This window comes from Notolepis coatsorum (assembly GCF_963971535.1).
Source record: "Notolepis coatsorum genome assembly, chromosome: 18".
In the NCBI taxonomy this organism is placed as follows: domain Eukaryota; kingdom Metazoa; phylum Chordata; class Actinopteri; order Aulopiformes; family Paralepididae; genus Notolepis; species Notolepis coatsorum.
In genome coordinates, this window is record NC_140182.1 from 17,582,137 (window position 1) to 17,609,636 (window position 27,500).

At 44.0% G+C, this 27,500-nt stretch overlaps 1 protein-coding gene across 1 annotated transcript in view; it reads left to right on the forward strand.

Moving 5' to 3' along the window:
• ptprbl (protein tyrosine phosphatase receptor type B, like) overlaps nt 1-27,500 on the forward strand; it is a 72,991-nt gene that overhangs the window by 31,024 nt on the left and 14,467 nt on the right. The window contains exons 11-22 of the mRNA XM_084334313.1: nt 1-245; nt 1,094-1,357; nt 2,865-3,140; nt 4,141-4,404; nt 6,788-7,057; nt 9,371-9,661; nt 11,629-11,907; nt 15,745-15,894; nt 17,750-18,041; nt 21,673-21,782; nt 24,450-24,555; nt 25,631-25,711. The exon at nt 1-245 is cut by the window's left edge and continues 19 nt beyond it. Coding sequence (XP_084190439.1) covers nt 1-245; nt 1,094-1,357; nt 2,865-3,140; nt 4,141-4,404; nt 6,788-7,057; nt 9,371-9,661; nt 11,629-11,907; nt 15,745-15,894; nt 17,750-18,041; nt 21,673-21,782; nt 24,450-24,555; nt 25,631-25,711 — 2,628 coding nt within the window. The remainder of the gene's footprint in view (nt 246-1,093; nt 1,358-2,864; nt 3,141-4,140; nt 4,405-6,787; nt 7,058-9,370; nt 9,662-11,628; nt 11,908-15,744; nt 15,895-17,749; nt 18,042-21,672; nt 21,783-24,449; nt 24,556-25,630; nt 25,712-27,500) is intronic.

Sequence of the window (27,500 nt, forward strand, 5' to 3'; positions counted from 1 at the left end):
CCTGGCCCTGGCCGGGCGGGGCACGGAGGACCTGCGTGTGACCTGGTCTGCGGCTCCGGGTGACGTGGACCACTACGAGGTGCAGCTGCTGTTCAACGACATGAAGGTGTTCCCGCCCATGACCCTGGGCAGCGGCGTGGGGGGGTACGTCCTGGCCTCCCTCACCCCGGGACGCCTCTACAAGATCCTGGTGTCCACCTTCAGCGGACCCAACCAGAGAGCCCAGTTCATAGAGGGGCGCACAGGTAGGCCGTGTGAGAGAGAGGGGGGGGGGGGGGGGGGGAGAGAGAGGGAGAGAGAGAGAGAGAGAGAGAGGGGGGGAGGGAGAGGGAGAGAGAGGGGGGGCAGAGAGAGAGAGAGAGAGAGAGAGAGAGGGAGAGAGAGGGGGGGAGGGGGAGAGAGAGGGAGAGAGAGAGGGAGAGAGAGGGGGGGCAGAGAGAGAGGGGGGGAGGGAGAGGGAGGGAGAGAGAGGGGGGGCAGATAGAGAGAGAGAGAGAGAGAGAGAGAGAGAGAGGGGGGGGGGGCAGAGAGAGAGAGGGGGGAGGGAGGGAAGGGAGAGAGAGAGAGGGAGGGAGAAAAAGAGAGATAAGGAGGGAAGAGAAAGAGAGACACACACACACACACAGAGGGGGGGCAGAGAGGGAGAGAGAGGGGGAGGGGTAGAGGGAGAGAGAGAGAGAGAGAAATAGAGAGGGGGGCAGAGAGATAGAGAATGTGTTTGTGATCATTTCAACGCGTCTGCAATGCCCTCAGTTCATGACATATAGTAGTTATTTCACCTTTACTCTTTACTGTATGAAGCACAATCTCAGGAGGGTCATACAGAACCAAGCATTTCACTGTAATGTGCAAACTTGAAAACGTGAAACTTGAAAACGTGAAACTTGAAAACGACGTGAAACTTGAAAATGTGAAACTTGAAAACGTGAAACTTGAAGACGTGAAACTTGAAGACGTGAAACTTGAAGACGTGAAACTTGAAAAAACGTGAAACTTGAAAAAACTTGAAACTTGAAGTAGCTAGTAGTTTGGTAAACCACAGTTTTAGAGTAGTTTCCCCACAACACCGCTTGTTCAACCCCCCCCTCTCCAGTTCCCAGCAAGGTGAAGAACATCCACATCAGTAACCACGGCCAGAGCGGCAGTCTGAAGGTCAGCTGGACGCCGGGCCAGGGCGACGTGGACGGCTACTCCGTGTCCCTGTACCGGGACGAGCGGCGGCTGGAGCTGCGGCCCGTCCTCAAGCACCAGTACGAGCTGAGCTTCGGCGCCCTGCAGGCGGGACAGCGCTACAGCGTCACCGTGCAGTCCATCAGCGGGGAGCTGGTCAACAACAACACGGCTAGCGGACGCACAGGTTCGATACCCACGCAGTTTATTTTAAAGGAACACGTCGCCAACATTTTGGGAAATTAGCTTACCGTCCTCTCCGGAGAGAGAGAGACGAGAAGATCGAGCTACCAGTTTTCCTCTCTGTGCGTTCAGTAGAAAGCTATCTGGCTGAACGGTTAGCCTAGCTTAGCACAATGAATGGTATAGGTACACCTAGGTACACCTCTTCCCCGAAGGCTAACCGGCACGGTCCGCTTCCATTCATTGTGCTAAGCTAGGCTAACGTGCAGCCAGATAGCTTTCTACTGAACCTATTACAAAAGAAATAAACTGTATTTACTGTATCAATTAACATGTCCGAGTCCTCATCTGCACCTTCCGAGTCCGAATGCAGTCAATGTCCAAGTCCAAGTCCGAGTCGTCATCGGTGCTCAAGTCCAAGTCGAGTCACGAGTCCTGGGAATCAGTCCACCACAACACTGGTGTGATGAATGTCCTCTAGGGCAGGGGTTCCCAAACTTTTCAGGCCGGGACCCAGAAAATAAAGCGTCAGAGAGCCGCGGCCCAATGCACATCGTCAGGCTTTTTTTTATAAAAATAATTGCCAGGTGACCGATTTTTTAAGCCAAATATCACTTCAATCCTATTAAGTTAGTTCAAGTTAGTTATTCATTTGTATGTGCTATTTATGAGAGGGCTAACTTGTTGCAAAATAATAATGATAATAATAATAGCCTCATTAAAATACTATTGTTGCTTCGGTTGTTTTCAGCGTTTTATGTGCATAATCTGTTATTTAGTTTGAAATGTTCGTTGAAATAAGTAGATTTTTTGTTTTTGTTTATTTATTAAGTTAATATAAAACCATATAGTCTCATTTTAGAATACAATAGAATCGAATTTTAGAATACAACTAGAAACACTGTCCTGGCCTGCTTCTAAGTTCAGTGGCATGACAAAAAAAAAAAAAAAATATTTTTTTATTTATTTTTTTAATCATCTCGCGGCCCTCTCGTGGCTGCTCGCGGCCCACCTTTGGGTCGCGACCCCGACTTTGGGAACCACTGCTCTAGGGCTGACCTTTTTTTTGGAATTCGAAGCTTCGGGGCCGAGATTCGATTTTAATTCGAAGCTTTGAGATAAAAAAAATAAATGTTGTGGGACTTGTACAGCACTTTGTTCAACTTTGTCAGTGCTGTAAAATGTCAACCTTTTTAAATCTTAGACAAACAAAACACTTTGCTTTCATGAAATATTGTAAGCCCGTCATTTGAGGCTTTATAAAAGCAGCACAATGAACACAAATCTGTCAGTGCCGAGCCCGACCTCATCTTAAATAACAAACAGCATTGCTTGTTGTAGTTAACAAAGAGAGGCAGAGTTGATTTTGCACAACAACAAAAAAACTAAAACAAAACCTTTTTTATTCTTTTTTTTATAATCGAATTTTATTTTCATATTCGAATCCCATGCCCATCGAACGAAGCTTCGAAGTATTTAAGACGGCCCTAATGTCCCCCTCCTCCTTCCAGTGCCCTCGATGGTGACGGGCCTCCAGGTGGACAACCGCCACACCACCTGTAGCCTGCAGGTGGTGTGGCAGGAGGCGCTGGGCGTGGCCGACGGCTACAACCTGCAGCTGCTGGACGAGAGGGGCAGCCTGGTGGCCAACTCCAGCCGGCCCTCCGGCCCTCACACCACCCAGCACCGCTTCGACGGCCTCACGCCGGGCAAGAGGTACCGCGTCCTGGTCCAGACCGCCAGCGGAGGCGTGTTCAGCCTGGGGGCCAGCGCCGAGGCTCGCACACGTAAGACTTTACCGCAGTTTTTACCGCGTATCTCCCACACACTGATATTCATGAATATATGCTTTGCTTTAAAGCGGACTTTACTATTCCTTTCACTATTTGGGCAACTTTACACAATTCCTGTGAGTCTATGGAACACATCTGTAAAGTATTTTTTTTTTGCATGTTGCGGTGAAACCCAATCGTACAGATTTGTCGAAGAGACTATTCCATTAGTTCCTTAATCATTTTATTTATTAGATTAGATTAGATTAAATGTATTGTCATTATACAGCACAAGTACAGTACAACGAAAAGAAGTTTGGCAAAGATAAAGTGCAATAGTAATATACGATGTACACTGGTGATTACACTGGTTATGAGATATATAAATTAGTACTACTGAGTAATAATGCTAATCAGATGTATGTACAGAGTTGCAGTATTAATATGTACAGTGATACAGGTATAAAAGCAGTATGGTCATAGTCATACTGGCCAGCAGCGTAGGAGTACGTAAGGGATATGTACAGATATATAGATATAGTATCTACAGATATGTAAAAAGGATTATATGCAGGTATTTACAGACAGATGTGGATATATATATACGGTAAGAATACATAATGTGGGGAGCTCCAGTAGCTCACCGCGTACCTCGGACGCTATTTCGGCGTCGGGGACAACCGTGCGCGTCACGGATCTGGGGTACACGAGTTCGACTCCCGGACTCGCCGTATTTTCTCAGAGTGTCTTTCCCCCGATCTATACCCCATTCAACCTGTTTCTGTCGGTCATGCTTGACCAGAAAAAGCGATAAACGCTAAAAGAACCAGTTGACTGGTCAAAGTTTAAAAAAAGAATACATAATGTATGGTATATACAGCATTATTGTACATTGAATTTAGTCAAAGACAGTCCTAGTTAGTACTGAATAAAGTTAGGATGATGGATAAACAATGTGAAAGCCAACCTGGTGAAACCCCCCCCCCCCCCCACCCCCCTGTCCGCCTCCTCTCAGGCCCCGCGGCGGTCAGCGACCTGTCCATCGAGACCAACACCACCACCAGCCTGGCCTTCCACTGGCTGCCACCAGAGGGCGAGTTTGAGGCCTACGACATCTACCTGTACAACGGAGACGACACGCTGCAGGATCGCCTCAACGGCCGGCCCAGCACCCAGCAGTGCACCTTCCAGGGCCTCAGGCCCGGCGCCCCCTACAGGATGGTGGTGCTGACGCGCAGCGGCGAGCAGACCAACGACTCGGCCATCTGGGCCAGGACCGGTGAGGGCAGCGGGTCACGGGTTCACGGGTTCAAACGAGGGGAGAGTGGGATTTATATACAAAATTATATTGTAACTATATTTATTTATTTATTTATTTATATTGTAACTATATTTATTTATTTACACTGCCTACTTGCCCATTATGCGCATGCCCAGAGTTAATTATATTGTTATATTGTTTACACTGCCTATTTTTTTATTTATTATGTCTCCACTGTACTATAATTTTATGACCTGTATCATGACTTCTACTACCTGTACCTCCCCTCCCCCCTCCCCCATGCTGCTATGATGCCTGAATTTCCCCAAGGGGATCAATAAAGGAATATCTTATCTTAAAATAAGCTTTAGAAAAAAGTCTGGAGGATGATGAAAAAGGGGACATTTTAGAGAAGGAATACAGTTTAAAAAATATATATAATAATTCAAATACACACAATCTTATTTCATGCCATATCTCAAGTCAAGAGTTTTATTTGTCACGGCATACAAGCACACAGATGTCTATTTTTCTTTTGTGCTGCAATTGTAACAACTGACAATTGACACTTCATGTGAACTAACCGGCGAGTGACCCTCTGTCTCTGTCCCCTCTGTCTCCCTCTGTCTCTGTCCCCTCTGTCTCCCTCTGTCTCTGTCCCCTCTGTCTCCATCCCCTCTGTCCCCTCTGTCTCTGTCCCCTCTGTCTCCTTCTCCTCGGTCTCTGTCCCCTCTGTCTCCCTCTGTCTCTGTCCCCTCTGTCTCTGTCCCCTCTGTCTCCTTCTCCTCTGTCTCTGTCCCCTCTGTCTCCTTCTCCTCTGTCTCTGTCCCCTCTGTCTCCTTCTCCTCTGTCTCTGTCCCCTCTGTCTCCTTCTCCTCTGTCTCCGTCCCCTCTGTCTCCTTCTCCTCTGTCTCCTTCGCCTCTGTCTCCACCCCCCTCTGTCTCCTTCTCCTCTGTCTCCTTCTCCTCTGTCTCTCTCCTCCTCTGTCTCCTTCTCCTCTGTCTCCGTCCCCTCTGTCTCCTTCTCCTCTGTCTCCTTCGCCTCTGTCTCCACCCCCCTCTGTCTCCTTCTCCTCTGTCTCCGTCCCCTCTGTCTCTGTCCCCTCTGTCTCCTTCTCCTCTGTCTCCTTCTCCTCTGTCTCCGTCTCCTCTGTCTCCTTCTCCTCTGTCTCCTTCTCCTCTGTCTCCTTCTCCTCTGTCTCCTCCTCTGTCTCCACCCGCCTCTGTCTCCTTCTCCTCTGTCTCCTTCTCCTCTGTCTCCTTCTCCTCTGTCTCCTCCTCTGTCTCCTTCTCCTCTGTCTCCTTCTCCTCTGTCTCCGTCCCCTCTGTCTCCATCTCCTCTGTCTCCATCTCCTCTGTCTCCTTCTCCTCTGTCTCTGTCCCCTCTGTCTCCACCCCCCTCTGTCTCCGTCCCCTCTGTCTCCTCCTCCTCTGTCTCCGTCCCCTCTGTCTCCACCTCTGTCTCCTCCTCTGTCTCCATCCCCTCTCTCTCCTCCTCTGTCTCTGTCCCCTCTGTCTCCTCCTCCTCTGTCTTCTTCTCCTCTGTCTCTGTCCCCTCTGTCTCCCCCTCTGTCTCCTCCTCTGTCTCCATCCCCTCTCTCTCCTCCTCTGTCTCTGTCCCCTCTGTCTCCTCCTCCTCTGTCTTCTTCTCCTCTGTCTCCGTCCCCTCTGTCTCCCCCTCTGTCTCTGTCCCCTCTGTCTCCGTCCCCTCTGTCTCTGTCCCCTCTGTCTCCCCCTCTGTCTCCGTCCCCTCTGTCTCCGTCCCCTCTGTCTCTGTCCCCTCTGTCTCCGTCCCCTCTGTCTCTGTCCCCTCTGTCTCCCCCTCTGTCTCCGTCCCCTCTGTCTCCTCCTCTGTCTCCACCTCTGTCTCCTCCTCTGTCTCTGTCCCCTCTGTCTCCCCCTCTGTCTCTGTCCCCTCTGTCTCCGTCCCCTCTGTCTCCGTCCCCTCTGTCTCCCCCTCTGTCTATGTCCCCTCTGTCTCCTTCTCCTCTGTCTCCGTCCCCTCTGTCTCCGCCCCCTCTCTCTGTCCCCTCTGTCTCCTTCTCCTATGTCTCCGTCCCCTATGTCTCCGTCCCCTCTGTCTCCGCCCCCTCTCTCTGTCCCCTCTGTCTCCTTCTCCTCTGTCTCCACCCCCTCTGTCTCCTTCTCCTCTGTCTCCGTCCCCTCTGTCTCCTTCTCCTCTGTCTCCTTCTCCTCTGTCTCCTTCTCCTCTGTCTCCTTCTCCTCTGTCTCCTTCTCCTCTGTCTCCTTCTCCTCTGTCTCCTTCTCCTCTGTCTCCGTCCCCTCTCTCTGTCCCCTCTGTCTCCGTCCCCTCTGTCTCCTTCTCCTCTGTCTCCCCCTCTGTCTCCGTCCCCTCTGTCTCCGTCCCCTCTGTCTCCGTCCCCTCTGTCTCCGTCCCCAGTCCCGGCGGCGGTGATGTCCCTGTCGGCCCAGAGCTCCAACCAATCGGAGGCCTTGCTGAGGGTCAGCTGGGAGCGGGCGGGCGGGGAGCTGAGCGGCTACCTCCTGTCGCTCTACAACCCCGACGGCTCGCAGCAGGCCGAGGAGCAGCTGGGCCCCGACGTCACGGAGTTCCTCTTCCCCCAGCTGGTCCCCGGGCGCCTCTACCGGGCCGTGGTGCTGAGCCGCAGCGGGGAGCTGTCCAACAGAGCCAGCTCCCTGGGCAGGACCGGTAAGACCACACCACCTTTGACCTTCAGTACGTTTCCAACGATAGACCAGCGGTTCTCAAACTACGGGGTTGCGACCCAAAGTGGGGTCGTGGCTATAGGTGACAGTGGGGTCACGCATTGGCATAATTCCTAAAACGCAAGTTATAGGCCCTGACGCATATGATAGATTATCGATTGGGCGTTTCTTTCCTATACACGCTATATTAAAAAATTCAAATGTATATGATCGGTATACATTATGCTTCATCATGCGTGAAGGAAAGGGGGGGGGGGTCGTTTATAATTCCTTGATCGTCAGTAACGGCTTTATTTAGTATGGGTTGATATGTTGATCAGATGGATTGCCGTGAAATGAATAAACAATCGGGCTGAAAATAACGTTATATTCCTCTTACCGTTTGGCGATGAGACTGGAGGAAAAATATTTCAATTATTTGACGTCGATCTGCTAGATCCATTTCCCGTTTGTATGACGCAATAAACGCCGAAATCATATTGATTATTGCGTTTCGAAAGCGATCCCAATGCACTCGAGTGTGTATCCACGCTACAAGATATTACTGCCGGAGGGATTTCCTCGATGCACCGAGCGCCACTTCCGGTTTGGCTTGGAGTGTAACTCGCCGGACATCCACCAGGCGCCGGTATTGAGGCGTTGCAATATCAGACAGGGTCCAGCTGCAGTCCCGGAGGGAGGCTGGATGAATTATGAATGCCATGGCGAAAAAATTTAATATTGATCCCAAAAACGTGTTTATTCGCTGTTGGCGTTCAACGCATGGCGGGCAATAACGAATTATCACGTTGTTGGCGTCCAATGTGTTAATTCCACATTGAAATTACGTGATACATTAAGTGTGGGGTCGCCAAAAAGAATCCTAAATAAAATGGGGTCGTGGTATAAAAAAGTTTGAGAACCCCTGCGATAGATCAACTGTAATGTTATTGTTATCTTTTAGCAAAACAATCTACCTTCTGAATCTTCAGCGTTATTTGTTATTGTTGAATTTGTATTAGAATACAGGGTTATTCATATGATAATAGTGGCTTTATTGTACTACAGTCATAGGAAAAAATATGAATAACCTTGTACTGTCTTTTACTATTATGCACCATGCTACTAAGGAATCTACCTTGGCTCTATTACTACCTACTATGCTAATATGTCTTTACTACTATGCACTCAAGACTGTAGCACTCAAGTTCGACACTGTTTGACAAACAATGTTACTGACCCTTAGTTGCCAGAGTTGTACCCTTTGAAGGAATCTATGTTTTTCAATGTGTATATAATGTATTGGTGGGTGACAGCATCTACTCAGATGGATCTATATATCTTAAAAGTAGCCGGCAGCCAGTTCTGTGTCTCCACGGTAGCAAGCAGGGTGTGTGGCTCCGAGGGGCTCCGAGGTCGTTCGGCAGCTTGTTAACATAAACACTGATAAGCACTGAGGCAGGCAGGTTTGGTCAGAGAGAACTAGGTGGATAATATCAACATCGCCGTTGCTATAGTGATTTGGGTCAAAGAGCCGTTGTCAAAGACAGCGTGTCACGTAGTAACAAGAAGAGTGGGCGGGCCTGTTGTTATGGGGAGAATGTTATGAGATGTGAGTTTCTTTCGGGACAAGTTAGACTAAGACACGAGGCGAAATCGAGCAGTCGCGTTGACAGAGACTTTCATCCCTCCCCACCCTCGCTGGGTGGGGGAGGGGAAATAGTGACACATCATCACTAGCTTCAGCTAACAGGAAATGGTGGTTGGCTACGACGAGAGAGAGAACCATTTGATTGAAGAGAAGTAAGACTGAACAAGGACAATACAGAATGGTGTTTCCATCTGGTACTGAGGCTATGTTTATGAAAATAAACATGAGGATCTTGGGAAAGAGATCACGTTGCAGTGTCGTTTCTTATGATTACGGATTGCATTAAGGGGGATGACAAAGCAGAAACACAACGCAGAAACTTCACGAACACAGATGCTAAAGGTGATACTGGCTGATTACAGAAACATCTAACACCTTCCTGCTGACTTGTTGTACAGAATTTGTAAGCCTTGTAAGTAAGAACTTGTAAGTTTGGATAAAAGCGTCAGCAAAATGACTAAATGTACACTTTAAACTCACCTCTTCAACATGGCCTTTGACCCCAACTTCCTACATTTAATGTTGTGTGTCTGTCTACCATGTTTGTTATTGTTGTTATCGCCCTATGTAAAGAGACCTTGGGTTTTATGAAAGGCGCTATACAAAACGAAGTTATTATTATTATTATTCATCAGTTGTTTCATCCCCCCCCCCCCCCCCCCCTAGCTCCCAGACCTCCGACGTCCTTCTCCTTCGGCGGAGTGACCAACACCTCCCTGGAGATCACCTGGAGCGGCCCTGTGGGCTCCGACTACGACGACTACGACCTGCAGTGGGCCCCGCTGGACCAGCTGTCCGTCATCAACCCCTACCACACGCGCGCCTCCGGCACGCGCATCCTGAAGGGCATGTACCCCGGGAGGCTGTACAGCTTCAGCCTGCGCACCCTCAGCGGATCCAGCGAGGCCGCCGACACCCAGACCCACAGCCTGGCCATCCACAAGAGCATCCGCACCAGTAGGTGGCAGCAAACATCCACAAGAGCATCCGCACCAGTAGGTGGCAGCAAACATTCACAAGAGCATCCGCACCAGTAGGTGGCAGCAAACATTCACAAGAGCATCCGCACCAGTAGGTGGCAGCAAACATCCACAAGAGCATCCGCACCAGTAGGTGGCAGCAAACATTCACAAGAGCATCCGCACCAGTAGGTGGCAGCAAACATTCACAAGAGCATCCTCACCAGTAGGTGGCAGCAAACATTCACAAGAGCATCCGCACCAGTAGGTGGCAGCAAAGAAAACATGCGATAGAAAAGCTCAAGCTCGGGCGATTAGGAATGTACTTTTAGTTTGAATCTGGTGTGAAAGTGGGTGCGGCTGTTGCATGTTGAATCGTTTTAAGAACAATTTATGGTACCGGAGGCAGGGTGGTCCTATAGGTAAATAGGCCAGCCAGTAACTGAAAGGTCGCTGGTTCGATCCCCGCCACTGACTGATTGATTGATTGATTGATTGATTGATTGATTGAAATTTTTATTAACAGATTGCAGAATGGGTACAATACAGTACCGCTCAATACACACAATTGTTAAGGGGATGCAGACCAGAGAAAGACTTTTGTCTTGTTTACATCAGGGTCCCCCATTTTCAATTCATCATAACATATAATGACATACATGACATACAGATAGACAGTACTGCTACAGCCTACATCTATACATTTATGATATACCAGATTTACAAATACAGTACTGTTTGTGATACAAAAAGAGTATATACATTTGACGAAGAAAATGTACAATGGATGAGGTGGGGGGGGGTTGGGTAGGTGGGGTGGGGGGGGGACTGTACATAGGAGGTGGTTGGGTGGGTGGGGTGGGGGGTGGGTAGGTGACAGGAGGGTGTATTCCAGCTGTGAACTGGTGACTGAAGGGTGGCTGGTATTACATCTACAGTATAGAATAGAAATACTTTAGTGCCCACCATCCGGCCTAAGTGCCCTTGAGCAAGGCACCGAACCCCCCAAAAAATGCTTCAGGGGCGCCACACTGCAGATGACCCTGGTAAATGGCTGCTTTTTTATATAGCGCTTTTATCCAAAGCGCTTTACACTTTGTTCCTCACATTTTACCCATTCACTGACACATTCACACACCGACGGCGGAGGCAACCATGCGAGGTGCCAACCTGCTCATCGGGAGCAATTAGGGAAAAAGTTTCTTGCTCAAGGACACATCGACACGCTGCCCGGGAGGAGCGGGAATCGAACCGGGAACCTCCGGATTGCCGGTTCTGACCCCTCTGATGTGTGGGGGACGGTGTGTATGTGTAACTAGGAGGGATACGAGGACTGTGTGTATGTGTAACTAGGAGGGATATGAGGACTGTGTGTATCTGTAACTAGGAGGGATATGAGGACTGTGTGTATGTGTAACTAGGAGGGATATGAGGACTGTGTGTATGTGTAACTAGGAGGGATATGAGGACTGTGTGTATGTGTAACTAGGAGGGATATGAGGACTGCGTGTATGTGTAACTAGGATATACTGTATATTAGGACTGTGTGTATGTGTAACTAGGAGGAGGAGGAGACAAATTTAAATTGCCTTGTGACAATAAAGTAATCTTCTATCTTCTTCAGAAATGGAAGCTAGAGTGAGAAGAACCAATCACACTGTTCTAGTCTGTTCCTCTCACCATCTCCAACATTGGTGCAGTCTAATTAACCTATTAGCTTAACGACCCACCTGCCCCCCCCCACAACCCCCCGCCGGTACCCACGACCCACGGTTTGAAAACCACTGCTCGAATGCTGTGTCCACGACCCCCATGTTCTAAATATCTGTGTCCACGACCCCCATGTTCTAAATATCTGTGTCCATGACCCCCATGTACTAAATATCTGTGTCCACGACCCCCATGTTCTAATATCTGTGTCCACGACCCCCATGTTCTAATATCTGTACCCCCCCCCCCCTGTAGAGCCAGAGAGAGTCCACGCCCTCCACTGCCGGCCCCAGAGCTCCACATCCATCTCTTGCTCCTGGGGCTCCCCGGAGGCCGACTACGACTCGTACACCATCGAGTGTCTGCACCGGGACTCCCGCACGCTGGTCTACTCCCGCCGCACCGGCCGCGACTCCAACACCTACCTCATCACCGAGCTGGAGCCCCACAAGCGCTACACCGTCTCCGTCAAGGCCATCTCCGACAGCATGACCAGCGAGGCCTCCGAGGACAGCGTGGTCACCATGATCGACCGTGAGTACTGCTGTTGTTGGGTGGATGGGAGTAACGTTGCGGTTGGATAATTCAGTGGTTCCCAAAGTCGGGGTCGCGACCCAAAGGTGGGCCGCGAGCAGCCACGGGAGGGCCGCGAGATGATTTAAAAAAATCATTTTTTTTTTTTTTTGGCCACTGAACTTAGAAGCAGGCCAGGACAGTGTTTCTAGTTGTATTCTAAAATTCTATTCTATTGTATTCTAAAATGTGACTATATGGTTTTATATTAACTTAATAAATAAACAAAAACGAAAAATCTACTTATTTCAACGAACATTTCAAACTAAATAACAGACTATGCACATAAAACGCTGAAAACAACCGAAGCAACAATAGTATTTTAATGAGGCTATTATTATTATCATTATTATTTTGCAACAAGTTAGCCCTCTCATAAATAGCACATATAAATGAATAACTAACTTGAACTAACTTAATAGGATCGAAGTGATATTTGGCTAAAAAAATCGGTCGCCTGGAAAAAAAAAAGAAAAGAAAAGCCTGACGATGTGCATTGGGCCGCGGCTCTCTGACGCCTTATTTTCTGGGTCCCGGCCTGAAAAGTTTGGGAACCCCTGGGATAATTCACCATAGGTTGCGCGGGCCACAGTGGCTCAAGAGGTAGAGCGGTAGGTAGCGTGTCGGAAGTTGTCCTTGAGCGAGACTCTTAACCCCTAGGTGCTCCCGATGAGCAGGTCGGCACCATGCGTGGTCGCCTCCGCCGTCCGTGTGTGAATGTGAGAGTGAACGGGTGAATGTGAGGCACGAGTGTATGGAAGCAAATGAGTGACGGAAGTATTTGAATTTTATCAGACACCGAATTTATAGCATTGAAAATAATTACTTTGAAAACATGTATCTGAATTTTTTCAGACACCGAATTTATAGCATTGAAAATAATTACTTTGAAAACATGTATCTGAATTTTTTCAGACACCGAATTTATAGCATTGAAAATAATTACTTTGAAAATCATGTATCTGAATTTTTTTGTGTGAAATAAAAATTCAGTGTTTAAAATTCAATGTAAAAAATTTGAATGCATAATAAAATTCAATGTAAAAAAATTCGAGGCATAATTGCGGTGTATAGAATTCAAAGAGATGGATGTGTATATACATACGGTGGGGAGAGAATATATACATATGGTGGGGAGGAGACTGTACATTAGGAGGGAGTGGGTGGGAGAGAAATATACATATGGTGGGGAGAGAATATATACATACGGTGGGGAGGAGACTGTACATTAGGAGGGGGTGGGTGGGTGGGAGAGAAATATACATATGGTGGGGAGAGAATATATACATACGGTGGGGAGGAGACTGTACATTAGGAGGGGGTGGGTGTGTGGGAGAGAAATATACATATAATAGACAGTCTCCTCCCCACCGTATGTATATATTCTCTCCCCACCGTATGTATATTTCTCTCACACCCACCCACTCCCTCCTAATGTACAGTCTCCTCCCCATCATATGTATATATTCTCTCCCCACCATATGTATATTTCTCCCCGGGCGGCTAGGTGGTGTAGTGGGCAAGGCACTCGCCACCAGTGTGGAGACGCTAGGATTCGCGTGTTCGAATCCAGCTCTCCACATTGTTTTCAGTTTAGCTGGTCGTCCGCAGTAATACACATTGGCCGTATTACGGGGAGGGAAAACTGAAGGGTGGGGATCGGGCGTTGTGGACAGCGACTCCTACAGGTCGGTTGGTGCGCCTGCGCAGTAGAATCAGGAAGTGTCGGGGGCAGCGTGAGCCTCCCACGCGTTACTCCTCGACACTGAGAGATCGAGCTGCGCAGGTGAAAAGATGCGACTGCTGTTACCTCAAGTACCGGAGGGGACTTGTGCTATGTATGACTTAGTCCACATTACAGCCGGCTTGTGGGAGGCAAGAAACAGCGTTCGTGACAGGGGAGGGTTGAATTGGATGATACGAAATTGGGATGGGAGAAAAATATAGAAAAATGGGAGAAAAAGTGGATAAAAAAAAAAATGTATATTTCTCCCCCACCCACCCCCTCCTAATGTACAGTCTCCTCCCCACCGTATGTATATATTCTCTCCCCACCGTATGTATATATACTGCCATCTTTCTCCCGGGTTGGTGTGATCACATGACTGACAAAGCCGTGCAGTGATAGAAGTCAGTTCGATTGCATCCAGGCTCGATTGCTTATCCTGTCTGGGTAGCCTGGATGGTGTTTTTTTTACATCGAATTCTATACACCGCAATTATGCATCGAATTTTTTACATAAAATGTTATACACCGCAATTATGCATCGAATTTTTTACATCGAATTTTATTATGCATTCGAATTTTTTACATTGAATTTTATACACCGCAATTATGCATCGAATTTTTTTACATTGAATTTTATTATGCATTCGAATTTTTTACATTGAATTTTAAACACTGAATTTTTATTTCACACAGGTAAATTCGGAGCAAAAAAATTCAGATACATGATTTTCAAAGTAATTATTTTCAATGCTATAAATTCGGTGTCTGAAAAAAATTCAGATACATGTTTTCAAAGTAATTATTTTCAATGCTATAAATTCGGTGTCTGAAAAAAATTCAGATACATATTTTCAAAGTAATTATTTTCAATGCTATAAATTCGGTGAGAAGTAGTTAGATGTATTTTTCATTAAAATTTAAACTGTCATTGCATATGTCACAGGATCCCCTCTGGTCATTGGCTGATGGCCAGCTGTTAACTCACATGAAGACACGCCCTCCTGAATACTTCTAATGCAATAATGTCACAACCTATATCATCACAGAACACTGGCACACAGGCCCCCGTCTGTGGATGTCGATGGCCTTTCCCCGACCCCAGCTATGAGAAATGTCTTCGATTGTATTCATGAAGACTATTATGTATTACCTGTTATCAACATGAATTCATCTGATTCCAGTTCCTTTATTGTCTCAGGTTTTCATTTCAAACCTTTATGTAAACTCGAAAGGAAACTGAGGTTTCCCTCATTTACAGTCACGTTGAGTGTAGGCTACATACAGAGATAAGCTAAAAAAGAAAAGAAAAAAGCATATAAAATCATAACAATAAGACAAGGATAATAAGGATAACAATCAATTAAAACACGTACAACTTGATTGACAAAGGATGGAGAATAGATCAAGGTTTTAAACTCTGCAACAGAGGGGAGAATCTCAAACGTTAAGGACTGTTGGAGTTCATTCCATGAGCTAGAGGGGCATCGTAGCAAGATTCCGATTTAGAGCTCATAGCAAACTCAGGGGACCCTAATGACCAGCCAATCACTAGAACTAGATGATTTCTAAATGTAAGTGTGGGGGTGGCATTCCCGTCGCCGTGCATGGCGGTGTGAGTGGCGTGCGGGCTGTTTGTGTTTTCCTTCGGTCATGATGTGCTTTATCAGGGGGTGTGTCTTGGATGGGGATGTGGTGGGGATTGATGTGTGGGGTGTTTTGGGGGACTGACTGTTCCGGGGGGGGGTTCACATGCCCTCGAGCAACACTGTACTATTGTACTTGTTTTGTGCCTACTCTTATGTCTGCACGTTTGTGTTGCACAAATTTTATTGTCTTTTATACCTATTCCTATGTCTGCAATTTATGCATTGTTTTTGTGTGTGCCGATTTTATGCCTATGTTCATTTTATACTAATTGCTGTGGGGCACTCTGGACTGTGGTCCATGTGTGTGAAAAGTGCTATTATCAAGTTAAAGTTATTATATTGTAAAAATGTATGCATTTAAATGTCTGTAAAGGTTTGAATTGAATTGAAAGTAAAAGTGGTACCCCCCCCCCCCCCCTCTAGGTCCACCCCTCCCCCCTCTCAGCACGCGGGTCAACGACAAGGCGGCCGTTGTCAGCAAGTCCTCCATCGTCTTCAGCTTTAACTGCAGCTGGTTCAGCGACGTCAACGGCGCGGTCCGGTTCTTCACCGTGGTGGTGAGCGAGTCGGGAGGTAAATCAAATCAAATCAAATCTAATTTATATGTAAAGCCCGAAAGCACAAGTTAATGTCCCCACGGGCCGGACAAGTCTTCTTTAAACAAGTCAAGAAGAAACAACACAATAAATCAAGACCAAAAAACGAGGGATGCTCGATATTGGCTTTTTTACCGATACCGATATACCGATATTGTCCAACTCTTAATTTCCGATACCGATATCAACCGATATCAACCGATATCAACCGATATTAACCGATACCGATATATGCAGGGTTTCCCCCCCCCCAAAAAATGGAATAATTTCAGGTAATTAACATTACATATCTCTTGTTGTGGAATTAACACAACATTATGCATACTTTTGACAATAAATAAAATCAGAATTTGTTCTTACTTGCTCGCCTGGGTAAATAAAGGTTATAGAAATGTAAAAAAAAAAATTTAAAACCGATACCGATATTTTCCGATATCAAATTTTAATGCCGATATCGGCAGATAATATTGGACATCCCTACAAAAAACCCATCATGAGATCCAAAACAACACTCGCAGACCCCAGCGAAGGTAAGGAAAAACTCACTAAAAACCTAGCAATAGGAAAAAAGATGTGGAGGAGAGAAACCTTAGAAGGGCCGTTCAAGGGGGGGATCCCCCTTCTTAGATGTCGGTGATAATATAGTGTTGCTATGGATGATCGATGGGTGGAGAATAAGACAGGCGGATAGTTGGTATGTACTGTATGTACATATATGTGTAATAAAACAATAGCAATAGCAACTGGGGTACATAAGAACATTTTTGAAAGATTTAAATAGAATAGAGCAATAAGAACAACAACAACAAAGGAGAAAGCATAGGGAAACGAGCGCTAGGTCGTCGTCGACGCGGTCTGTCTTCAGAACGTAGAGCGCGCACACTCACTCTGGGGATCAGGCGCAGGACAGAGAGGATTATTCTGTCTATTTTTATACTCACTCTGTGTCTGCACTTTTATTTAGTCAGAAAGATGCTAGTAGTCTTTTATAGATTTTATTTTAATGTCAGAAATCTATTACAATATTTTTTTAATTTAAATACATTTAATTTTTCATAGATTTTAATGACAGAAAAGAGGTTTTAATTAGGGATGTCCGATATTATCGGCCTTCCGATATTATCGGCCTACCGATATTGGCATTAAAATGTAATATCGGAAAATATCGGTATGGGGTTTAAAAAATTTATAATAATAATATATATATTTTTTTTTACATTTATTTAACCTTTATTTACCCAGGCAAGCAAGTAAGAACAAATTCTTATTTTATTTATTGTGAAAAGTATGCATAATGTTGTGTTTTTGGGGGGGGGGGAACCAGCATATATCGGTATCGGTTGATATCAGTATCGGAAATTAAGAGTTGGACAATATCGGTATATCGGATATCGGTCAAAAAAGCCAATATCGAACATCCCTAGTTTTAATATCAATTGCTCACTTTATGCCTGTCTATAACCATGCCAACTTTATGCTCATTTTGTCTCTACATCACTGCTGTGAAGCACTTTGAGCTGCAATTCTTGTGTATAAGGTGCTCTACAAATAAAGTGTATTATTATTATTATTATTATTATTATTATTATTATTATTATTATTATTATTATTATTATTATTATTATTATTATTATTATTATTATTATTATCATCGACGTCAGAATCAGCACAGTCCGCATGACGAAGGCTACAGAGATGACGCCGTCTGATCTCTGAAGAGATCTCTCTCTCTCTCTCTCTCTCCCTCTCTCTCTCTCTCTCTCTCTCTCTCTCTCTCTCTCTCTCTCTCTCTCTCTCTCTCTCTCTCTCTCTCTCTCTCTCTCTCTCTGAAGACCCAGAGAACCAGCAGCCGGTGCAGCACCACCCGCTGCCCTCCTACCTGGACTACAGGTCCAACAGCTCCGTCAAGTCCTACCAGACCAGCTACTTCTCCAGCCACTGCGCCGAGGGTCCGGACAGCGGCACCCAGAGCTTCCAGATCAGCCTGGGCACCGGCGAGGATGCCCTGGGAGGGGCCTGCGGCCACAAGCAGACCCAGGAGAGAGACAGGGACCTGGAGACGGAGAGGGAGAGGGACCGGGGCCCGTTCTGTGACGGACCACTCAAACCCAAGACTGCTTACAGGTACTGTAGAGGAAGAGCAATTAATGTTCTGTCATCGTTATAGTCACCTAATAAATTATTATTATTATCATTATTGGGCCTCATTCAACAATACTCTCTTATTATTTTTCTTATATTCTTGCTTACCTGTCTGTTAAGAGAACAATAAGAAAAGCCACCGCCACATTCATCAAGCCGTTCTTTTTTTTTTTATCCACTTTTTCTCCCATTTTTCTATATTTTCTCCCATCCCAATTTCGTATCATCCAATTCAACCCTCCCCTGTCACGAACGCTGTTTCTTGCCTCCCACAAGCCGGCTGCAATGTGGACTAAGTCATACATAGCACAAGTCCCCTCCGGTACTTGAGGTAACAGAAGTCGCATCTTTTCACCTGCGCAGCTCGATCTCTCAGTGTCGAGGAGTAACGCGTGGGAGGCTCACGCTGCCCCCGACACTTCCTGATTCTACTGCGCAGGCGCACCAACCGACTTGTAGGAGTCGCTTGTTCACAACGTTCGATCCCCACCCTTCAGTTTTCCCTCCCCGTAATACGGCCAATGTGTATTACTGCGGACGACCAGCTAAACTGAAAACAATGTGGAGAGCTGGATTCGAACACGCGAATCCTAGCGTCTCCACACTGGTGGCGAGTGCCTTGCCCACTACACCACCTAGCCGCCCTACATCATCAAGCCGTTCTTAAAGTCCAAATCAGTTCTTACCCAGGTTTTTTGAATGGTGAATCCCACTCATTCTAAACTGGATGCGCGTTCTCGCGCAAGTCATTTGTATACAGAGACACGCCTCGCGGGCTCATTATAATACGAGAGCCGTGGGTCTGCATCGGATCCCCCGGCCGTATTAAGCGCTGGAGCGCTTTGCGATGGATCAAAATTAGATAGGAATCAAATGTATTGTCATCTATACAGCACCTATAGCTATATAGTGGAATATACTGTATTAATATAGTAATATAATAGTAAGTAGTTGGCTAGTTGCGCGCTTCTGGCCACCTCCCGCAGTGCGCGCATACACACGTACTGTATACAGTACGTACAAAATGAATCGTTCCAGCAAAGTACTGTAGGCTTTGTCAATACTGAACGACTGTGCGTTGTCAAGAGCCAATCGCACAGGTTGCCACTCATCTGGCTCTGCAAATAGATCTATAGTCTGAATATCTCCGCATATATAGCCTGATGACTGGCAGTGCGCATAGTACAGTGCGTGCTCCAAGTCAAACTGGATGACACATCTCTCTCAAATCCATTCTGAGAATGGAACGCAGTGCCAGCGACGCGGGTCTTGATTGATTGATTGATTGATTGAAAATTGTATTAACAGATTGCAGAATGGGTACAATATAGTACAGCTCAATACACACAATTGTTAAGGGGATGGAGACCAGAGAAAGACTTTCGTCTTGTTTACATCAGGTTCCCCCATTTTCAATTCATCATAACATATATGACATACATGACATACAGATAGACAGTACTGCTACATCTATACATTTAACCAGATCTACAAATACAGTACTGTTTGTGATACAAAAAGAGTTAAAAAAAAAGAGCATATATACATTTGATGTAGAAACTGTACATTGGAGGAGGTGGGGGGGGGGGGGGGGGGGGCGGGTGGGGGTGGGGGTAACTGTACATTGTATTATCGACGAAACCTACTGGGTCCAAGAAGAGGGTCTCGTGTATTACGTTTAAGTCAGTTGTTTATTTATTTATGTTTTACTGTTTGCATACGACGTGGTCCGCAAATGTTCTTGATAACAATCTTGTGCATGGTCCGCATAAAACAGAAGTTTGGGAACCACTGATATAGACGATCTCTAAATATGCGTTCTATGCTACGTATATCTGTATGTTGTGTGTGTCATAAATGTCATTATGAATTGAAAATGGGGGACCCTGATGTAAACAAGACGAAAGTCTTTCTCTGGTCTGCCTCCCCTTAACAATTGTGTGTATTGAGCTGTACTGTATTGTACCCATTCTGCAATCTGTTAATACAATCTTCAATCAATCAATGGCCTGGGCGGCCAGAGCATAACTGTTCTAACAGCAATATATAATCCATTTCAGACAGAATGCACGCAATAAGTTATAATAATAATAATTATTATTATTGAAAAGTTCTGTATTTTTAAAGTCATATTTGGGGGCAATTAACCAATGGTAGGCTTTTTTTATTTAATTTTTTTGGGGTACGAATTTCTTATTTTGGTAAGAGTGCTCTCGACCACTCTTATAATTTGTTCTTGCCTGAGAAAAAGGCAACAATAAGAAAACTTTGCTGAATTCCAGGTAAGAACAAAGTAAGAGGAAATGCTAAGAACGAAATCTGTTCTTATATCGCTTCATGCATGAGGCCCATTATTATTATTATTATTATTATTATTATTATTATTATTATTATTATTATTATTATTATTATTATTATTATTATTATTATTATTATTGTTGTTGTTATTTTTATTATTATTATTATTATTATTATTATTATTATTATTATTATTATTATTATTATTATTATTATTATTATTATTATTATTATTATTATTATTATTATTATTATTATTATTATTATTATTATTATTATTACTGTTATTATTGTTGTTGTTGTTATAATTATTATCATCATTATTGTTATTGTTATTATTATTCTTGTTTCTGTTATTATTATTATTATTATTATTATTATTATTATTATTATTATTATTATCATTATCATTATCATTATCATTATCATTATTATTATTATTATTATTATTATTATTATTATTATTATTATTATTATTATTATTATTATTATTATTATTATTATTATTATTATTATTATTATTATTATTATTATTGTCTTTATAGTATGTTTATAGTTATTATAATTATTGTCTCTATAGTATGTCACTGTATCATATTCTCTCAGTAGACTTGTAACACTGGCTTTGCTTTTGGCATCTTCTTCTTCTATATAATCCTATGGGATGATAGAGGCTTGTCACTCATGTAAGGAACATGTCCACTTTCTCACCAGTTGCTATAACAGTCTGTAGTGTGATAGTGAAAGGGTTAACCGTATGTAGTGTGGTAGTGAAAGGGTTAACCGTATGTAGTGTGGTAGTGAAAGGGTTAACCTTCTGTAGTGTGATAGTGAAAGGGTTAACTGTATGTAGTGTGGTAGTGAAAGGGTTAACCGTATGTAGTGTGGTAGTGAAAGGGTTAACCGTCTGTAGTGTGGTAGTGAAAGGGTTAACCTTCTGTAGTGTGGTAGTGAAAGGGTTAACCATATGTAGTGTGGTAGTGAAAGGGTTAACCATATGTAGTGTGGTAGTGAAAGGGTTAACCATGTGGTAGTGAAAGGGTTAACCTTCTGTAGCGTGGTAGTGAAAGGGTTAACCTTCTGTAGCGTGGTAGTGAAAGGGTTAACCTTCTGTAGCATGGTAGTGAAAGGGTTAACTTTCTGTAGTGTGGTAGTGAGAGGGTTAAGCACCCTAACACAGCCTTCTGCCACCGTCTTCCAACATGGCGGTGTGGAAGCATAAGCATCAGTAACCACTCTCCAAACATCCAGAGACAGGCCACTCTTGCTGTTTCCTGACAGAGCGCCCCCTGGTGGACTGTGTTTGTGTCTCCAGGCTCAGCGTGCGTGCCTTCACCCAGCTGTTTGACGAGGAGCAGAGCGGTGCCACCTCCCCCCCGCTCTACACAGACACCTACCTGTCTCTCCCTCTGGTGACGGAGGCTGGTGAGGAAGCCTTTCTACACCTCTAGAAGCACAAGGTTCCTCAGAGTTCAAGTTTCAAGTTCAAGTTTCTTTAATAGTTGTCATACAGAAGTACAGAATACTTTTATACAAAATGCTTCTTACTGTTACGCTCCAGAGACTGTGCTAGACAAGATAAGTATGAAATAAAATAGTATAGCATGTAAAATAGAAGTAAAAAAGAGGTCACAGTGTTCAGTATAGACATATGTACAATGTTCGATGCAGAATAGAAGTAACTGAGTTACCATACAATATACAATATACTATGCAGTGTACTAATATACAATACTATATAGTGCAAAGCAGAAATGGGATGAGGTACAATTTAGGTACAATTTACAGTAAGGTGTACGAGTTGTAGTGCAAATCCTTTACCAATAAATATAAAGTGTGTTTAGGTGATCTAAAGTGTGGAGAGTGGGTGCTGCAGTGTGTTGTTTGTTTAAAGTGAGTGTGTGCGTGTGGGTGTGTGTGCTGTGTGCATTTTATGGTTGTTGCATAGTGTTTATTGTTCGTTGAGCAGCCTGATGGCCTGGGGATAGAAGCTTCTTCTGAGTCTTTCTGTGCTCGCCTTAAGACTCCGGTATCGCTTGCCTGACCGCAGCAGTTCAAAGAGGCAGTTGTTCGGGTGGCTGGAGTCCTTGATGATTCTCTTAGCCTTACCCCTGCACCGCTTGTTGTAAATGTTCTGGAGGGTGGGAAGCCCCCCTCCAATTGTGCGTTCGGCTGAACGTGTCACTCTTTGTAGTCTGCTACAGTCTTGTGCAGTGCTATTCCCAAACCAGGAGGTGATGTTGCCAGTCAGGATGCTCTCTATTGTACATGAGTAGAAGTTCTTAAGGATCTTCTGACTGACTTGGAACTTCCTTAGGCGCCTGAGGAAGTAGAGGCGTTGTCGTGCCTTCTTCACAACACTGTCAATGTGTGTGGTCCATGTCAAGTCCTCGGATATGTGGGCTCCGAGGTACTTGAAACTGTTCACTCTCTCAACCGGTGCCCCGTCACAAGCACAATCACCTTTTTATGCTATTTTATTATTTCATTTCAAACCTTTATTTAAACTCGAAAGGCAACTGAGGTTTCCCTCGTTCACAGTCACGTCAAGTGTACGTACGGAAATAGGCAAAAAGGCATATGAAATCACACGGCATATAAAATCATAACAATGAGACAACAAGGCGAGGCGAACAGGAAGGATAACAAAGCGATTAAAACACGTACAACTTGATTGGCAAAGGTTGGAGATCAAGGTTTTAAGCTCTGCAACAGAGGGGAGAATTACCCTGTTGAGCAAACTCCTCACTATAACGTAACGGGTTCCATAGGTTCCAAAATTCCATTCCAATAATGATGTAGTGTAAGGAGGTTGCTTAGTTACCGATAAGGGCCTTAAAAATTTACAAAAACCAGTATTTGTTGCGTACATGCATTATAATGAAGAAACTCTGATTGTATTGATTCCATGTGGCAAATAAAAACTCTGAATATGCATACGTGTAATTTATTACATATATTAATGTGGAGGAATTTTTCTGGGGAACATTGGTGCAGTTTCCCAGTAAATCAAATCAAATCAAATTTATTTATAAGGCCCGACAACACACGTTAATGTCCCCATGGGCCGTACAGGTCTTCTTTAAACAAGTCAAGAAGAAAACATAACAATAAGTCAAGAACAGAACAAGAACACCATAAGGTCCAAATTTTTTTTAGATGAATGCAAATAAATGAAAGAATGCAAGCACTCCCAGACATACGCCACGCGAAGGTAAGGAAAAACTCACTAAAACCTAACAATAGGGAAAAAAGCTCCACAGGCAGTGTGGAGGAGAGAAACCTTAGAAGGGCCATTCAAGGGGGGATCTCCCTTCTTAGATGTTGGTGATAGTAGTGTTGCAGACGGACAGTACATACTGATGTACTACATGACACAAGGACCCTACAGGAAAGCCTCTCGATAGGCAGTAGACTATATACCTTCTCGGTGGAATTGTGTTGCTAGGGAACAGCTTGGGCCCTAGTTTATTTCCTGTCAGCTGTTGATATTAGCAAAAACTGCAACGGGAAATAAATGGGGGCTCACCAAGAATAATAATAATAATAATAATAATAATAATAATAATAATAATAATAATAATAATAATAATAATAATAATAATAATAATAATAATAATAATAACTTCGTTTTATATAGCGCCTTTCAGAGGACCCAAGGTCGCTTTACATAGGGGGGGGGGGGGGATGACAAATTAACAAACATAGACACAGACAGACACAACATATACATATAAAGTGAGAAAGTTAGGGGTTAAAGGCCAAGTTGAAGAGGTGGGTTTTGAGCAGTTTTTTTTAAATGAGTCCAGAGTTGGGGCGGTGCGGAGTTCTGCGGGGAGGGAGTTCCAGAGGGTGGGAGCTGCCACACTGAAAGCTCTGTCCCCGAACGTCCGTAGTCTGGTTCGGGGGATGGAGAGCTGACCAGTGTCCGTGGATGTTTATGTTGTAAATTTTTTACATATCACTCTGCATATAAACATGTACATTAATGGTTTAGTGGGTTAAAACATATATTATATAGGCTATCTTTATGTGGTTTATCAGTGACTAGAAATCATTCAACATCTAGAAATATATCTCTCACCTCCCTAGAGCCAATGAGTGGTGTGATTGAGGGCATCAGCGCCGGAATGTTCCTCATCGCCATGATGGTGGGAGTCACTGCCCTGCTCATCTGCAGACAGAAGGCCCGCAAAGTGTGAGGATCTGTCTACACATAGTCTCTGTTTACATATAGTATAATATCTGTTTACATATAGTACAGTATCTGTTTACATACAGTATAGTATCTGTTTACATATAGTATAGTATCTGTTTACATATAGTATAGTATCTGTTTACATTATAGTATAGTATCTGTTTACATTATAGTATAATATCTGTTTACATATAGTATAGTATCTGTTTACATACAGTATAGTATCTGTTTACATATAGTATAGTATCTGTTTACATATAGTATAGTATCTGTTTACATTATAGTATAGTATCTGTTTACATTATAGTATAGTATCTGTTTACATTATAGTATAGTATCTGTTTACATATAGTATAGTATCTGTTTACATACAGTATAGTATCTGTTTACATATAGTATAGTATCTGTTTACATATAGTATAGTATCTGTTTACATTATAGTATAGTATCTGTTTACATTATAGTATAGTATCTGTTTACATTATAGTATAGTATCTGTTTACATTATAGTATAGTATCTGTTTACATATAGTATAGTATCTGTTTACATTATAGTATAGTATCTGTTTACATATAGTATAGTATCTGTTTACATTATAGTATAGTATCTGTTTACATTATAGTATAGTATCTGTTTACATTATAGTATAGTATCTGTTTACATTATAGTATAGTATCTGTTTACATATAGTATAGTATCTGTTTACATATAGTATAGTATCTGTTTACATTATAGTATAGTATCTGTTTACATTATAGTATAGTATCTGTTTACATATAGTATAGTATCTGTTTACATATATTATAGTATCTGTTTACATATAGTATAGTATCTGTTTACATTATAGTATAGTATCTGTTTACATTATAGTATAGTATCTGTTTACATTATAGTATAGTATCTGTTTACATTATAGTATAGTATCTGTTTGCATACACTATAGTATCTGTCAACATACAGTATAGTATTTGTGTTTACAAACAAGAAACCTGTCTATAGACAGTGGACTACACATACATTTTGCACTATGAATATCAGTGCTAACAGCATGTTGTTTGGTCTCTGTGTTTGTAGGAATGTACAGGAGAGGCCTGCGGTCCGGATGAGCATCAGGAGAGAGACACCCACCTCAGGAGTACACACGGGTGTCAGAGGGTAAGGCTGTCAATTAATGGCATGGGAAGTAGTTCTTAAAGGGATATTCCACCTTTTTAAGAAGCCTAATTGATTTGTTATATAAGCTGTCCCTTCAGTCCATCCATAAAGCACTGGCACCAGGGGTTTGGCTTTTGATGTAATCGAAGCAGAGAATGTTGATTGATTGATTGATTGATTGATTGATTGAACATTTCATTAACAGATTGCAGAATGGGTACAATACAGTACGGCTCAATACACAGTTAAGGGGATGCAGACCAGAGAAAGACTTTCGTCTTGTTTACATCAGGGTCCCCCATTTTCAATTCATTGTAACATGACATACAGGTAGACAGTACTGCTACATCTATACATTTATGACATACCAGATCTACAAATACAGTACTGTTTGTGATACAAAAATAGTCTAAAAAGAGAGTATATACATTTGAGGGGGGAAAACTGTACATTGGAGGGGGTTGGGTAGGTCGGGTGGGGGTTGGGTAGCTGGGGGGGGGGGGGGGGGGGGGGGGGGGGAACTGTACATTGGAGGTGGTTGGGTGGGGGGGGGGGGGTGTTAGCATTTGTTAGCATTTACGTCTCCTTTGACTTCCACTAGCATTGCTAACAAATGCTAATATTTTCTGCTTTATTTTGTATCCTGGTTCAAGTTCATTTTGGATACAGTAGACTGAAAGGACCACCCAGTTTGTGACTAAATGGATGGGCTTCTTAACCCTTTCACTGCCACACGACAGGCGGTTAACCCTTTCACTGTGACAATACAGAAGGTTAGCCCTTTACTATCACACAACCGACGGCGATGCTCCATCATTAGCATCATTAGCTCCGCGGATGTTGGTTGTGTGATAGTAAAGGGTTAACCTTCTGTCGTGTGGCAGTGAAAGGGTTAAAAAATGTGAACTATCCCTTTAACCGCCGAGGGCACAACGGGTGTGATGTTAATATGAAGGGAACATGGCTGTGACTCCAGATCTTGGTCAAAGGTTAACCCTTTCACTACCACACGACAGAAGGGTTAACCCTTTCACTACCACACGACAGAAGGGTTAACCCTTTCACTACCACACGACAGAAGGGTTAACCCTTTCACTACCACACGACAGAAGGTTAACCCTTTCACTACCACACTACAGAAGGGTTAACCTTTCACTACCACACTACAGAAGGTTAACCCTTTCACTACCACACTACAGAAGGGTTAACCCTTTCACTACCACACGACAGAAGGGTTAACCCTTTCACTACCACACGACAGAAGGGTTAACCCTTTCACTACCACACGACAGAAGGTTAACCCTTTCACTACCACACTACAGAAGGGTTAACCTTTCACTACCACACTACAAAATGTTAACCCTTTCACTACCACACTACAGAAGGTGAACCCTTTCACTACCACACTACAGAAGGTTAACCTTTCACTACCACACTACAGAAGGTTAACCTTTCACTACCACACTACAGAAGGTTAACCCTTTCACTACCACACTACAGAAGGTGAACCCTTTCACTGCCACACTACAGAAGGGTTAACCCTTTCACTACCACACTACAGACGGTTAACCTTTCACTACCACAATACAGAAGGTTAACCCTTTCACTACCACACTACAGAAGGTGAACCCTTTCACTGCCACACTACAGAAGGGTTAACCTTTTCACTACCACACTACAGAAGGTTAACCCTTTCACTGCCACACTACATAAGGGTTAACCCTTTCACTACCACACTACAGAAGGTTAACCCTTTCACTGCCACACTACAGAAGGTTAACCCTTTCAC